Raw genomic sequence first — 13,327 nt, 5'->3', positions numbered from 1 at the left:
TTGCGATCCCGCTTTAGCTAAAGTTAGCTTGGTCGCTAACTAAGAAAGATAAGCAACAACATTGCTATAATAGGAGCTGAAAACTGATCACATTTTCCTGATGAAAAGGACGGACAGTTAGCTATCTACAGTAACTACTTAACTTAGTTTTTTTAAATGATTGCTATTTTTTAGCTTAGTCTTTGGAGGCGTGGTTGTTGGTGTGATGGCATGATGTTTATACTGTGACGTCATAAACGCCTACATGAACTGAACCTATTTATTTGGAATTGTTTTTCAAGCTCATGAATGATCTAGCTCTCCTAGTAGATAGCTACCGATCTGTCTTTACTTCATGACTTGTCATTTGTAACAGCACACTTTTTGAACTGATTTGATTTGAAAAAAATAAATCGTCTGAAATAGTCTGAATCTCTCAAGGGAAAAGAGATTTCTAGCGGCATTGGGGCTTTGAGGGAGAATGCTGCGCAGGACCGTCTCCTTCCCCATTGAGGTAATATCTAGATATAGCTAGAATTCGTTCATATTGTGTCAACACAAAAATAAAAAATAGTGTATTGCTTTGGCAACATTTGGTTATTTCAGTTTCATGTCAATAAAGCTCACCTGAATACTGTACTAGTAGTCTGCCATTTATCTTAACAGCCATTTATTTGTCAGCACGTTCAGAGATGTGTGTGTAGACGTAAAGCCTTTCAAGATTAAGTTGTTGTGGTTCTAATGTAGGCGGGGCGGCTGCAGCAGCTGGGTCTATTGGACTGTGCCTCCCACGGTGTGACATCATGCTCGGTGCTCGACCTCCCGTCTCTCCACCGAGGTCACCGGGGTTCACGACAACGGGAGGATGAGTGGCAGGGCCGGTACCAGGGGCCTGCCGAGGCTGGCCAATGGGAGGATGAGCGGCAGGGCCGGTACCAGGGGCCTGCCGAGGCTGGCCAATGGGAGGATGAGCGGCAGGGCCGGTACCAGGGGCCTGCCGAGGCTGGCCAATGGGAGGATGACGGTGGGTTAGTGGTCACACCCTCTTCTAATGGTGAGTACCGACTCGTAGGACAATATACAATTTTGTCCAATTTGGATTATTTACCTTCTCAGCTCAGAGAGTGGGAAGTGGGGTGGAACTGGGGTCTCAGCTCAGAGAGTGGGAAGTGGGGTGGAACTGGGGTCTCGTTTGTGAGAGTGGGAAGTGGGGTGGAACTGGAGTCTCAGCTCAGAGAGTGGGAAGTGGGGTGGAACTGGGGTCTCAGCTCAGAGAGTGGGAAGTGGGGTGGAACTGGGGTCTCAGCTCAGAGAGTGGGAAGTGGGGTGGAACTGGGCTCTCGGTTGTGAGAGTGGGAAGTGGGGTGGAACTGGGGTCTCTGCTCAGAGAGTGGGAAGTGGGGTGGAACTGGGGTCTCGGTTGTGAGAGTGGGAAGTGGGGTGGAACTGGGGTCTCTGCTCAGAGAGTGGGAAGTAGGGTGGAACTGGGCTCTTGGTTGTGAGAGTGGGAAGTGGGGTGGAACTGGGCTCTCGGTTGTGAGAGTGGGAAGTGGGGTGGAACTGGGCTCTCGGTTGTGAGAGTGAGAAGTGGGGTGGAACTGGGGTCTCAGCTCAGAGAGTGGGAAGTGGGGTGGAACTGGGGTCTCAGCTCAGAGAATGGGAAGTGGGGTGGAACTGGGGTCTCAGCTCAGGGAGTGGGAAGTGAGGTGGAACTGGGGTCTCAGCTCAGAGAGTGGGAAGTGGGGTGGAACTGGGGTCTCAGCTCAGAGAGTGGGAAGTGAGGTAGAACTGGGCTCTTGAGGTGTCAACCATGCAGTAGTAGTCAGATTCATTGACAGATCAGGGATGTATGTGTAACACATGGTCCCTCCTCTTTCCTGTCCCCTGTCTAGGTAGCACCAGGGGACCCAGATGGAGGGATTTGTATACCAGCTCAGACCAGCTAAGGTGAACATACACACACACAGTTAGAGCCATAGCCTTAATCTATCTGCTCAAATCTGTGTGTCCACACATTTCGCTGCTCTGTGTGTGTGTGTTTAGGTCAGACTCAGTGGAAGATGATAGCTATGATTATGAAGGTGAGTTTTTCATTGGTTATTGGCTGCTCTTTACGACCAATTAAAAGGTGTGGGTGTGGGGGGTGTGTGGGTGTCTGTTTTGATGTTTTGTGCGTGTTTCAGAGGGGAAGCAGAATGGTGAGTCTGTCAGGCTGTACGTGTCAGAGGAAGAGAGGATCCTCAACTCTGCAGACCTGTAAGGGCCTTACACCCAGACGACTCCTAGCGAATCAAATTGTATTTGTCACATGTGCTGAATACAACAGGTGTAGACTTTTCTGTGAAATCTTACTCACGAGCCCTTTCCCAACAATGCACAGTTAAAAAGAAAGAAGAATTTGCTACGAGGTTGCAAAGGTGAGGTAATATGTACATGTAGGTAGGGGTAAACATGACTAGGCAATCAGGATATATAATAATCAAAATAAACTTTATTTTTCACATGTGCCGAATACAACAAGTGTAGACCTTACCGTTAAATGCTTACTTACAAGCCCTTAACCAACAGTGCAGTTCAAGAAGAGTTCCAGATTTTTTAAACCAAATTAAAGTAAAAAAGTATAAAATTATTAACACAATAAAATAACAATAATGAGGCTATATACAGGGGGCACCGGTACCGAGTCAGTGTGCGGGGGTACAGGTTAGTTGAGGTAATTTGTACATGTAGGTAGGGGTGAAGTGACTATGCATAGATAAAACATTTTGAAAAAAAGCTGAGATAATAAGCAGAGTAGCAGCAGCATGTGAAAGTCTGTCTGTGGCTTCAATGTGAGAGTGTCAGTGTAGAATGGGTATAGTCCAATCAGTGTGCATAGAGACAGTACAAATGGGGGGGGGTCAATGCAAATAGTCCGGGAAGCAATTTGATTAACTGTTCAGCAGTCTTATGGCTTGGGGAAAGAAGCTGTTAAGGAGCCTTTTGGTCCCAGACTTGGCGCTCCGGTACCGCTTGCCGTGCAGTAGCAGATAGAACAGTCTATGACTTGGGTGGTTAAAGTCTTTCACTATTTTTAGGGCCTTCCTCTGACACCGCCTGGTATAGAGGTCCTAGATGGCAGGGAGCTTGGCCTCAGGGATGTACTGGTCTGTACACAATACTCTCTGTAGCGCTTTGCGGTCAGATGCCAAGCAGTTGCAATACCAAGAGGTGATGCAGCCAGTCAAGATGCTTTCAATGGTGCAGCTGTAGAACCTTTTGAGGATCTGAGGGCTCACGGCAAATTTTTTCAGCCTCCTGAGGGCAAAGAGGCTTTGTCGTGCCCTCTTCACAACTGTGTTGGTGTGTTTAGACCATGATAGGTCCTTCGTGATCTGGACATCAAGGCTGTTGTGATAGCAGTTTGTGTACTCACCACTTTCTAACTTGTGTGTTTGTAGGAGTTCAGAGGAGAGGCGTGATGTTCTAGCAGAGTTGGTGTATTCCCGAAGCAGACTGAAGCAATTGAACTCAGAGCTGCAGAGAACAGTAGAGATAGCCGATGACAACAACACACTGCTACGCACCGAGAACACTGCCCTGCGCAACCAAGTCAAAGGGTAACCATATTAGCAACCACACACACTGCCCTGCACAACCAAGTCAAATGTAACCATCAATCAGTCAGGCTGTTCATCATTATTTGTGTTTGTCAGGATGAAGCAATCGATCCATGATGCAGAGCAGCTGATGGACGAGCTGGAGGAGATCCGGAGCCTATTGGTTGAGAAAGACGATGCTACGGGCAATCTGGAGGCCTACATCAAACAACTGGTGGTTAACCAGGAAGTGGTGTACAGCAATAGTAAACAAGAAACCATCAGTGGAGGCTGCTGAGGGGAGGACGGCTCATAATAATGTCTGAAACGGAGCAAATGGAATGGCATCAAACACATGGAAACCATATGTTTGATGTATTTGATACCATTCCACTGATTCCGCTCTAGCCATTACTACGAGCCCATCCTTCCCAATTAAGGTCCCACCAACCTCCTGTGGAAACATATATATATATATATATATATATGTTAAAGGGGCGGCAGGTAGCCTAGTGGTTAGCTCGTTGGGCCAGTAACTGATCAAATTGCCGAGCTGACAAGGTAAATCTGTCATTCTGCCCCTAAGCAAGGCAGTTAACCCATTGTTCCCCGGGTGCGGAAGATGTGGATTTCGATTAAGGCAGCCCACCTCACCTCTGATTGAGGGGTTGGGTTAAATGCGGAAGACACGTTTCACAACTGACTAGGTCCCTATATATACAGTTGAAGTCGAAAGTTTACATACAACTTAGCCAAATACATTTAAACTGAGTTTTTCACAATTCCTGACATTTAATCTGAGTAAAAATTCCTTGTCTTAGGTCAGTGAGGATCACTTCATTTTAAGAATGTGAAATGTCAGAATAATAGTAGAGAGAATTATTTATTTCAGCTTTTATTTATTTTGTCACATTCCCAGTGGGTCAGAAGTTTACATATACTCAATTAGTATTTGGTAACATTGCCTTTAAATTGTTTAACTTGGGTCAAATGTTTTGGGTAGCCTTCCACAAGCTTCCCACAATAAGTTGGGTGAATTTTATCCCATTCCTCCTGACCGAGCAGGTGTAACTGAGTCAGGTTTGTAGGCCTCCTTGCTCGCACACGCTTTTTCAGTTCTGCCCACACATTTTCTATAGTATTGAGGTCAGGGCTTTGTGATGGCCACTCCAATACCTTGACTTTGTTGTCCTTAAGCCATTTTGCCACAACTTTGGAAGTATTCTTGAGGTCATTGTCCATTGGGTGCTCTCATTTTATCTACCAACATAGACAGGGCTCTAACTCCTCTAGCTCCACAATGAAATAGGGTGCAGGCCAGGCAGCAGGCTGTTAGCCAGCCTGCCAGCATAGTGGAGTCTGCCACTAGCACAGTCAGTGTAGTCAGCTCAGCTATCACCATTGAGACCGTGTCTGTGCCTCGACCTAGGTTGGGCAAAACTAAACATGGCGGTGTTCGCCTTAGCAATCTCACTAGGATAAAGACCACCTCCATTCCTGTCATTATTGAAAGAGATCATGATACCTCACATCTCAAAATAGGGCTACTTAATGTTAGATCCCTTACTTCAAAGGCAATTATAGTCAATGAACTAATCACTGATCATAATCTTGATGTGATTGGCCTGACTGAAACATGGCTTAAGCCTGATGAATTTACTGTGTTAAATGAGGCCTCACCTCCTGGCTACACTAGTGACCATATCCCCCGTGCATCCCGCAAAGGCGGAGGTGTTGCTAACATTTACGATAGCAAATTTCAATTTACAAAAAAAAAAATGACGTTTTCGTCTTTTGAGCTTCTAGTCATGAAATCTATGCAGCCTACTCAATCACTTTTTATAGCTACTGTTTACAGGCCTCCTGGGCCATATACAGCGTTCCTCACTGAGTTCCCTGAATTCCTATCGGACCTTGTAGTCATAGCGGATAATATTCTAATCTTTGGTGACTTTAATATTCACATGGAAAAGTCCACAGACTCACTCCAAAAGGCTTTCGGAGCCATCATCGACTCAGTGGGTTTTGTCCAACATGTCTCTGGACCCACTCACTGTCACAGTCATACGCTGGACCTAGTTTTGTCCCATGGAATAAATGTTGTGGATCTTAATGTTTTTCCTCATAATCCTGGACTATCGGACCACCATTTTATTACGTTTGCAATTGCAACAAATAATCTGCTCAGACCCCAACCAAGGATCATCAAAAGTCGTGCTATAAATTCACAGACAACACAAAGATTCCTTGATGTCCTTCCAGACTCCTTCTGCCTACCCAAGGACGCCAGAGGACAAAAATCAGTTAACCACCTAACTGAGGAACTCAACTTAACCTTGCGCAATACCCTAGATGCAGTTGCACCCCTAAAAACTAAAAACATTTCTCATAAGAAACTAGCTCCCTGGTACACAGAAAATACCCGAGCTCTGAAGCAAGCTTCCAGAAAATTGGAACGGAAATGGCGCCACACCAAACTGGAAGTCTTCCGACTAGCTTGGAAAGACAGTACTGTGCAGTACCGAAGAGCCCTTACTGCTGCTCGATCATCCTATTTTTCTAACTTAATTGAGGAAAATAAGAACAATCCAAAATTCCTTTTTGATACTGTCGCAAAGCTAACTAAAAAGCAGCATTCCCCAAGAGAGGATGACTTTCACTTTAGCAGTGATAAATTCATGAACTTCTTTGAGGAAAAGATTATGATTATTAGAAAGCAAATTACGGACTCTTCCTTAAATCTGCGTATTCCTTCAAAGCTCAGTTGTCCTGAGTCTGCACAACTCTGCCAGGACCTAGGATCAAGAGAGACACTCAAGTGTTTTAGTACTATATCTCTTGACACAATGATGAAAATAATCATGGCCTCTAAACCTTCAAGCTGCATACTGGACCCTATTCCAACTAAACTACTGAAAGAGCTGCTTCCTGTGCTTGGCCCTCCTATGTTGAACATAATAAACGGCTCTCTATCCACCGGATGTGTGCCAAACTCACTAAAAGTGGCAGTAATAAAGCCTCTCTTGAAAAAGCCAAACCTTGACCCAGAAAATATAAAAAACTATCGGCCTATATCGAATCTTCCATTCCTCTCAAAAATTTTAGAAAAGGCTGTTGCGCAACAACTCACTGCCTTCCTGAAGACAAACAATGTATACGAAATGCTTCAGTCTGGTTTTAGACCCCATCATAGCACTGAGACGGCACTTGTGAAGGTGGTAAATGACATTTTAATGGCATCGGACCGAGGCTCTGCATCTGTCCTCGTGCTCCTAGACCTTAGTGCTGCTTTTGATACCATCGATCACCACATTCTTTTGGAGAGATTGGAAACCCAAATTGGTCTACACGGACAAGTTCTGGCCTGGTTTAGATCTTATCTGTCGGAAAGATATCAGTTTGTCTCTGTGAATGGTCTGTCCTCTGACAAATCAACTGTAAATTTCGGTGTTCCTCAAGGTTCCGTTTTAGGACCACTATTGTTTTCACTATATATTTTACCTCTTGGGGATGTTATTCGAAAACATAATGTTAACTTTCACTGCTATGCGGATGACACACAGCTGTACATTTCAATTAAACATGGTGAAGCCCCAAAATTGCCCTTGCTAGAAGAATGTGTTTCAGACATAAGGAAGTGGATGGCTGCAAACTTTCTACTTTTAAACTCGGACAAAACAGAGATGCTTGTTCTAGGTCCCAAGAAACAAAGAGATCTTCTGTTGAATCTGACAATTAATCTTAATGGTTGTACAGTCGTCTCAAATAAAACTGTGAAGGACCTCGGCGTTACTCTGGACCCTGATCTCTCTTTTGAAGAACATATCAAGACCATTTCAAGGACAGCTTTTTTCCATCTACGTAACATTGCAAAAATCAGGAACTTTCTGTCCAAAAATGATGCAGAAAAATTAATCCATGCTTTTGTCACTTCCAGGTTAGACTACTGCAATGCTCTACTTTCCGGCTACCCGGATAAAGCACTAAATAAACTTCAGTTAGTGCTAAATACGGCTGCTAGAATCCTGACTAGAACCAAAAAATTTGATCATATTACTCCAGTGCTAGCCTCTCTACACTGGCTTCCTGTCAAAGCAAGGGCTGATTTCAAGGTTTTACTGCTAACCTACAAAGCATTACATGGGCTTGCTCCTATCTATCTCTCTGATTTGGTCCTGCCGTACATACCTACACGTACGCTACGGTCACAAGACGCAGGCCTTCTAATTGTCCCTAGAATTTTTAAGCAAACAGCTGGAGGCAGGGCTTTCTCCTATAGAGCTCCATTTTTATGGAACGGTCTGCCTACCCATGTCAGAGACGCAAACTCGGTCTCAACCTTTAAGTCTCTACTGAAGACTCATCTCTTCAGTGGGTCATATGATTGAGTGTAGTCTGGCCCAGGAGTGGGAGGGTGAACGGAAAGGCTCTGGAGCAACGAACCACCCTTGCTGTCTCTGCCTGGCCGGTTCCCCTCTTTCCACTGGGATTCTCTGCCTCTAACCCTATTACAGGGGCTGAGTCACTGGCTTTACTAGGGCTCTCTCATGCCGTCCCTGGAGGGGGTGCGTCACCTGAGTGGGTTGAGTCACTGATGTGGTCATCCTGTCTGGGTTGGCGCCCCCCCCCCCCCCCCCCTTAAGTTGTGCCGTGGCGGAGGTCTTTGTGGGCTATACTCAGCCTTGTCTCAGGATGGTATGTTGGTGGTTGAAGATATCCCTCTAGTGGTGTGGGGGCTGTGCTTTGGCAAAGTGGGTGGGGTTATATCCTTCCTGTTTGGCCCTGTCCGGGGGTGTCCTCGGAGTGGGCCACAGTGTCTCCTGACCCCTCCTGTCTCAGCCTCCAGTATTTATGCTGCAGTAGTTTATGTGTCGGGGGGCTAGGGTCAGTTTGTTATATCTGGAGTACTTCTCCTGTCCTATTCGGTGTCCTGTGTGAATCTAAGTGTGCGTTCTCTAATTCTCTCCTTCTCTCTTTCTCTCTCTCGGAGGACCTGAGCCCTAGGACCATGCCCCAGGACTACCTGACATGATGACTCCTTGCTGTCCCCAGTCCACCTGGCTGTGCTGCTGCTCCAGTTTCAACTGTTCTGCCTTATTATTATTCGACCATGCTGATCATTTATGAACATTTGAACATCTTGGCCATGTTCTGTTATAATCTCCACCCGGCACAGCCAGAAGAGGACTGGCCATCCCACATATGCTCTCTCTAATTCTCTCTTTCTTTCTCTCTCTCGGAGGACCTGAGCCCTAGGACCATGCCCCAGGAATACCTGACATGATGACTCCTTGCTGTCCCCAGTCCACCTGACTGTGCTGCTGCTCCAGTTTAAACTATTCTGCCTTATTATTATTCGACCATGCTGGTCATTTATGAACATTTGAACATCTTGACCATGTTTTGTTATAATCTCCACCCGGCACAGCCAGAAGAGGACTGGCCACCCCACATAGCCTGGTTCCTCTCTAGGTTTCTTCCTAGGTTTTGGCCTTTCTAGGGAGTTTTTCCTAGCCACCGTGCTTCTTCACCTGCATTGCTTGCTGTTTGGGGTTTTAGGCTGGGTTTCTGTACAGCACTTTGAGATATCAGCTGATGTACGAAGGGCTATATAAAATAAATTTGATTGATTGATTGATTTGGAAGACCCATTTGCAACCGAGCTTTAACTTCCTGACTGATGTCTTGAGATGTTGCTTCAATATAGCCACATCATTTTCCTACCTCATGATGCCATCTATTTTGTGAAGTGCACCAGTCCCTCCTGCAGCAAAGCACCCCCACAACATGATGCTGCCACCCCTGTGCTTCACGGTACCATGTTCTGAAGGTGTTCTTCGGCTTGCAAGCCTCCCCCTTTTTCCTCCAAACATAACGATAGTCATTATGGCCAAACAGTTCTATTTTTGTTTCATCAGACCAAAGGAGATTTCTCCAAAAAGTACAATCTTTGTCCCCATGTGCAGTTGCAAACCGTAGTCTAGCTTTTTAATGGCAGTTTTGGAGCAGTGGCTTCTTCCTTGCTGAGCGGCCTTTCAGGTTGTCGACATAGGACTAATTTTACTGTGGATATTGATATTTTTGTACCGGTTTCCTCCAGCATCTTCACAAGGTCCTTTGCTGTTGTTCTGGGATTGATTTGCACTTTTCGACACCAAAGTACTTTCATCTCTAGGAGACAGAACGCGTCTCCTTCCTGAGCGGTATGACGGCTGCATGGTCCCTTGGTGTTTATACTTGCGTACTATTGTTTGTACAGATAAACGTGGTTAGGCGTTTGGAAATTGCTCCCAAGGATGAACCAGACTTGTGGAGGTCTACAATACTTTTTATGAGGTCTTGGCTGATTTCTTTTGATTTTCCCACGATTTCAAGCAAAGAGGCACTGAGTTTGAAGGTTGGCCTTGAAATACATCCGCAGGTACACCTCCACTTGACTCAAATTATGTCAATTAGCCTATCAGAAGCTTCTAAAGCCATGACATCATTTTCTGGATTTTTCCAAGCTGTTTAAAGGCACAGTCAACTTAGTGTATGTAAACTTCTGACCCACTGGAATTGTGATACAGTAAGTGAAATAATCAGTCTGTAAACAATTGTTGGAAAAATGACTTGTGTCAAGCACAAAGTAGATGTCCTAACCGACTTGCCAAAACTATAGTTTGTTAGCAAGAAATTTGTGGAGTGGTTGAAAAACGAGTTTTAATCACTCCAACCTAAGTGTATGTAAACTTCCGACTTCAACTGTATATATATGACAAATAAACCATCCAAGTGAACACATCTGATTTGACCAATCACCTCACCAACTGAGCTAATTGGTAAATGTGAAGTAACTTGGGAAGAAAGTATTGATAAAATGATGGTGAGAAATACAACGGTTTTCATCCCTCGTTCCTGCAGGAGAAAGAGAAGGAGATTTTGGAGGACCAGATTGAAACCATCGGCAGTGAGGTATGATGACCTAACTCTTGACCTTTGACCCTGGTAAAACAGACAAATTGAACGTTTCACTGGCCAGCCAATATGGAGGCATAATACACATTGTTGTCAAAACATAACAGAACTTTTCTATTCTATTCTCTTCTCTCTCGTTCTGTCTGTCTGTTTCTCACCCCTAGATGTCCCGTATTATACCAGACAGAGCCACTGACAAGAAGAAGATCGTTAACCTCAGCCAGGCTCTACAAGCCTTACAGGTAACTCTCACACACACACACTCGGGTATCCTACCACCAGATCAGAGGGGGGTAATTTTGGTCCTCGGAGGCCGCAGGATTTTTCCCAGCCCTACTAGTAACTAGTAACGTGTGTGTGAGAAACAGCTTCGACTCGAGGAGAGCAGACTCGCTTTGGATCACAGGGATGAGGTCCTACGTAAGGTAGGCGCAACCTACGTATTGAAGATGATGTTTACATTTGAAATATGCCCTAAATACCCAATAAATGTACAAGTTTTTCTTTAGGCATGCCACATGGATTGCCAGTTTAAATGTGGTCCATTGCAGTCTATTAGCTGGCTGGCCTTTGCTCAACATAACTTTGTGTGCACGTGTCTCCTTCAGAAGGACTTTGTAGTTGAGCAGCTGGGGCAGTCCCTTACAGAGTACTCCTCCATTGCACAGGTACATCACACACACACACACACACAGACATTTTACATATGCCTGATACAGACCTCACACACACAGATATTTAACTGAAATACACTCGGGGCTTTATGTGTGTGTGTGTTTCTCTGTTCTCAGGATCTGAAGGAGAAGATGAAGGATCTGCAGAGCCAACTGGCAGAGGCCCTAATGTAACTACACACACATACATACACACACAATCGTAACATCCCTCACACCCTCTCTAATTTTGTCACGTTTGTAATCGCTCATACCCTCTCTCTTTCCTCATGTCTTTCTCTGTCTGTAGTAATGGAGGAGAGGGGGGTTACATGTCATTAGATGGAACTCTGTCTGCAGCCACTCAGCGCTCCATCTCTCTAGCAGAGGAACTGGGTCTACTGCCATGCATGATGGTGGGTCACATACACACACACATGACTGATCATGGCTGAGTGTTTGTCTCCTCTGTGTGGTGATCAAGTAGTACTACAGGACAATGTGAGTTTAGGGTTAGGTAGGGCTTAGCTGGGAGAGTGTTTTCGTGCCAGTGAATGAGGACAGGCTGACCGTAATGGCTGGAATGGAATTCATGGAACAGATTAAAACATGTGGTTTCCACATGTTTGATGTGTTTGATACCGTTCCATGAATTCCTTTCCAGTTTTACAATGAGCCCGTCCTACAGCTTTGCACACATACACACACACACCCTGGGGGAGAGACACTGTTGCTAAATGCGTGTGTTCACTTCCTACCCCAGGAGGACTCCTCTGATGAGGTGCAGAGGGAGGAGAAGATAGAGGAGGAGCAGAGAGTGGAGGAGAGTGTAGAAAGACAGGCGGATGAGAAGAAAGAGGAGGTGGTTAAGGAGGAGAAACAGATGCTAGAGGAGAAGAGTGGTGTGTGGTCAGATATGGTGAGAGGTGTCCGAGCAGCAGGAGGTTTCACCCTGGGTTTCCTGGTTCCTCTGGGTGTCCTGGTCTCCATGGTCCCCGGCTGCTACGACCACTGTACAGGACTCGGCTTCACCAACACTTTCTGGTCTACAGCCAGATACCTCATACAGCCATACTGCAATGTGCACCACATAGGCCTCCCCCCGCTGTAATACACACCAGAGGGAGCTGGTGGGGGGAGCTATAGGAGGCTTATTGTAATGGCTGGAATGGAATTATTATCTACTTATCAACCTATACGCATATCTACCTACATAACTATCAACATTCACACACACACACTTAAACATGAATACGACGCACACACACACAATAATACAACTCAAACCCTGATAATCAACCCTTCCAGGCTGCTATGCTGCTGTCAACTAGGTGAAAGGTGAAATAAAACGAAATAAACTGGAATACGGCATCATACATGGACAACTTGTTGTATTTTAAATGGAAAAGGTAGAGAAGATTTTACAATGTGTATTTATTTATTTGTTATGCACATTTTAAATTGACATTTTAAAGTTTGGACTCAATTTTGTTAATGTTTTGTTATTTTTTGTCTCATTTCTGTATAGTGTTCTGTACAGTACATAAATTCACTGCCACGTCATGGTCTACTCTGTCATTTAATTATTTTATTCGTAACATTCTTGTTTTCCCTGGTTTGAATTTAAAATATTATTTACATTTAAATAAAGAGACTTGTACAGTAAGGTCGAAGATTTTTGATAACTAACCCAAGATAGACTAGAGCCTGTCGTTTCCAATGGGAATAAATTAATCATAGTGGGTAGAACAAGCAAGGAGGCGGTCAGAGCTAAGTACGAGCTAGTGAGATCCTATTGGCGTGTTCTGGCGTCTATTTGCATATGTCCGTTAGGGAACGCCTACTTTGAAGTACAAAAAGTGTACAATAACTCAAATTGCCCTTGCACTCCGAAACAAATACATTTTTAAAACTTTGGTAAAGTATACAAAAGGCAGTTCAGTCTGTTACAGATTGTAGTTTTGGAAACAGAAAACTGTATGGAGATCAAATGTTTCATTGATGAGAACATTTGAAGAATGTTGTCCAAAATCCATCTCGCTCCATCTCCCACTGGGCTTCCTCTCATCACCATCTTTGGTAGTGAGTGGAAACGCAATCCGGATGCTTAATATTTATACATCTGGTGAAATATTTGGATCATTGTTCTATATGTGGTGG

The 13,327-nt window shown here is 44.8% G+C and overlaps 1 protein-coding gene across 1 annotated transcript; it reads left to right on the top strand.

Moving 5' to 3' along the window:
* The first annotated feature begins 447 nt into the window (after positions 1-447).
* Positions 448-12,728, top strand: LOC110489643 (uncharacterized). Its single transcript, XM_036943800.2, has 14 exons — positions 448-493; positions 727-1,033; positions 1,872-1,926; positions 2,023-2,060; positions 2,163-2,235; positions 3,420-3,578; positions 3,675-3,792; positions 10,461-10,511; positions 10,679-10,756; positions 10,883-10,939; positions 11,123-11,182; positions 11,306-11,358; positions 11,478-11,583; positions 11,931-12,728. The coding sequence occupies exons 1-14, from the start codon at positions 461-463 to the stop codon at positions 12,276-12,278; spliced, it is 1,536 nt and encodes a 511-aa protein (XP_036799695.2). The 5' UTR covers positions 448-460; the 3' UTR covers positions 12,279-12,728.
* Positions 12,729-13,327: the final 599 nt, after the last annotated feature.

Source organism: Oncorhynchus mykiss, chromosome 15, assembly GCF_057628025.1.
Source record: "Oncorhynchus mykiss isolate SJ-2025 chromosome 15, ASM5762802v1, whole genome shotgun sequence".
Classification (NCBI taxonomy): Eukaryota; Metazoa; Chordata; class Actinopteri; order Salmoniformes; family Salmonidae; genus Oncorhynchus; species Oncorhynchus mykiss.
This window is presented reverse-complemented; position numbering and strand designations above follow the sequence as displayed.

Bases quoted from the DNA above. Each gene is read 5' to 3' on its own strand.
- LOC110489643 (XM_036943800.2), top strand. From the start codon at position 461: ATGCTGCGCAGGACCGTCTCCTTCCCCATTGAG. The intron at 2,061-2,162 runs GTGAGTTTTTCA...TGCGTGTTTCAG, and splicing joins TGATAGCTATGATTATGAAG to AGGGGAAGCAGAATGGTGAG. The intron at 11,183-11,305 runs GTACATCACACA...CTCTGTTCTCAG, and splicing joins AGTACTCCTCCATTGCACAG to GATCTGAAGGAGAAGATGAA.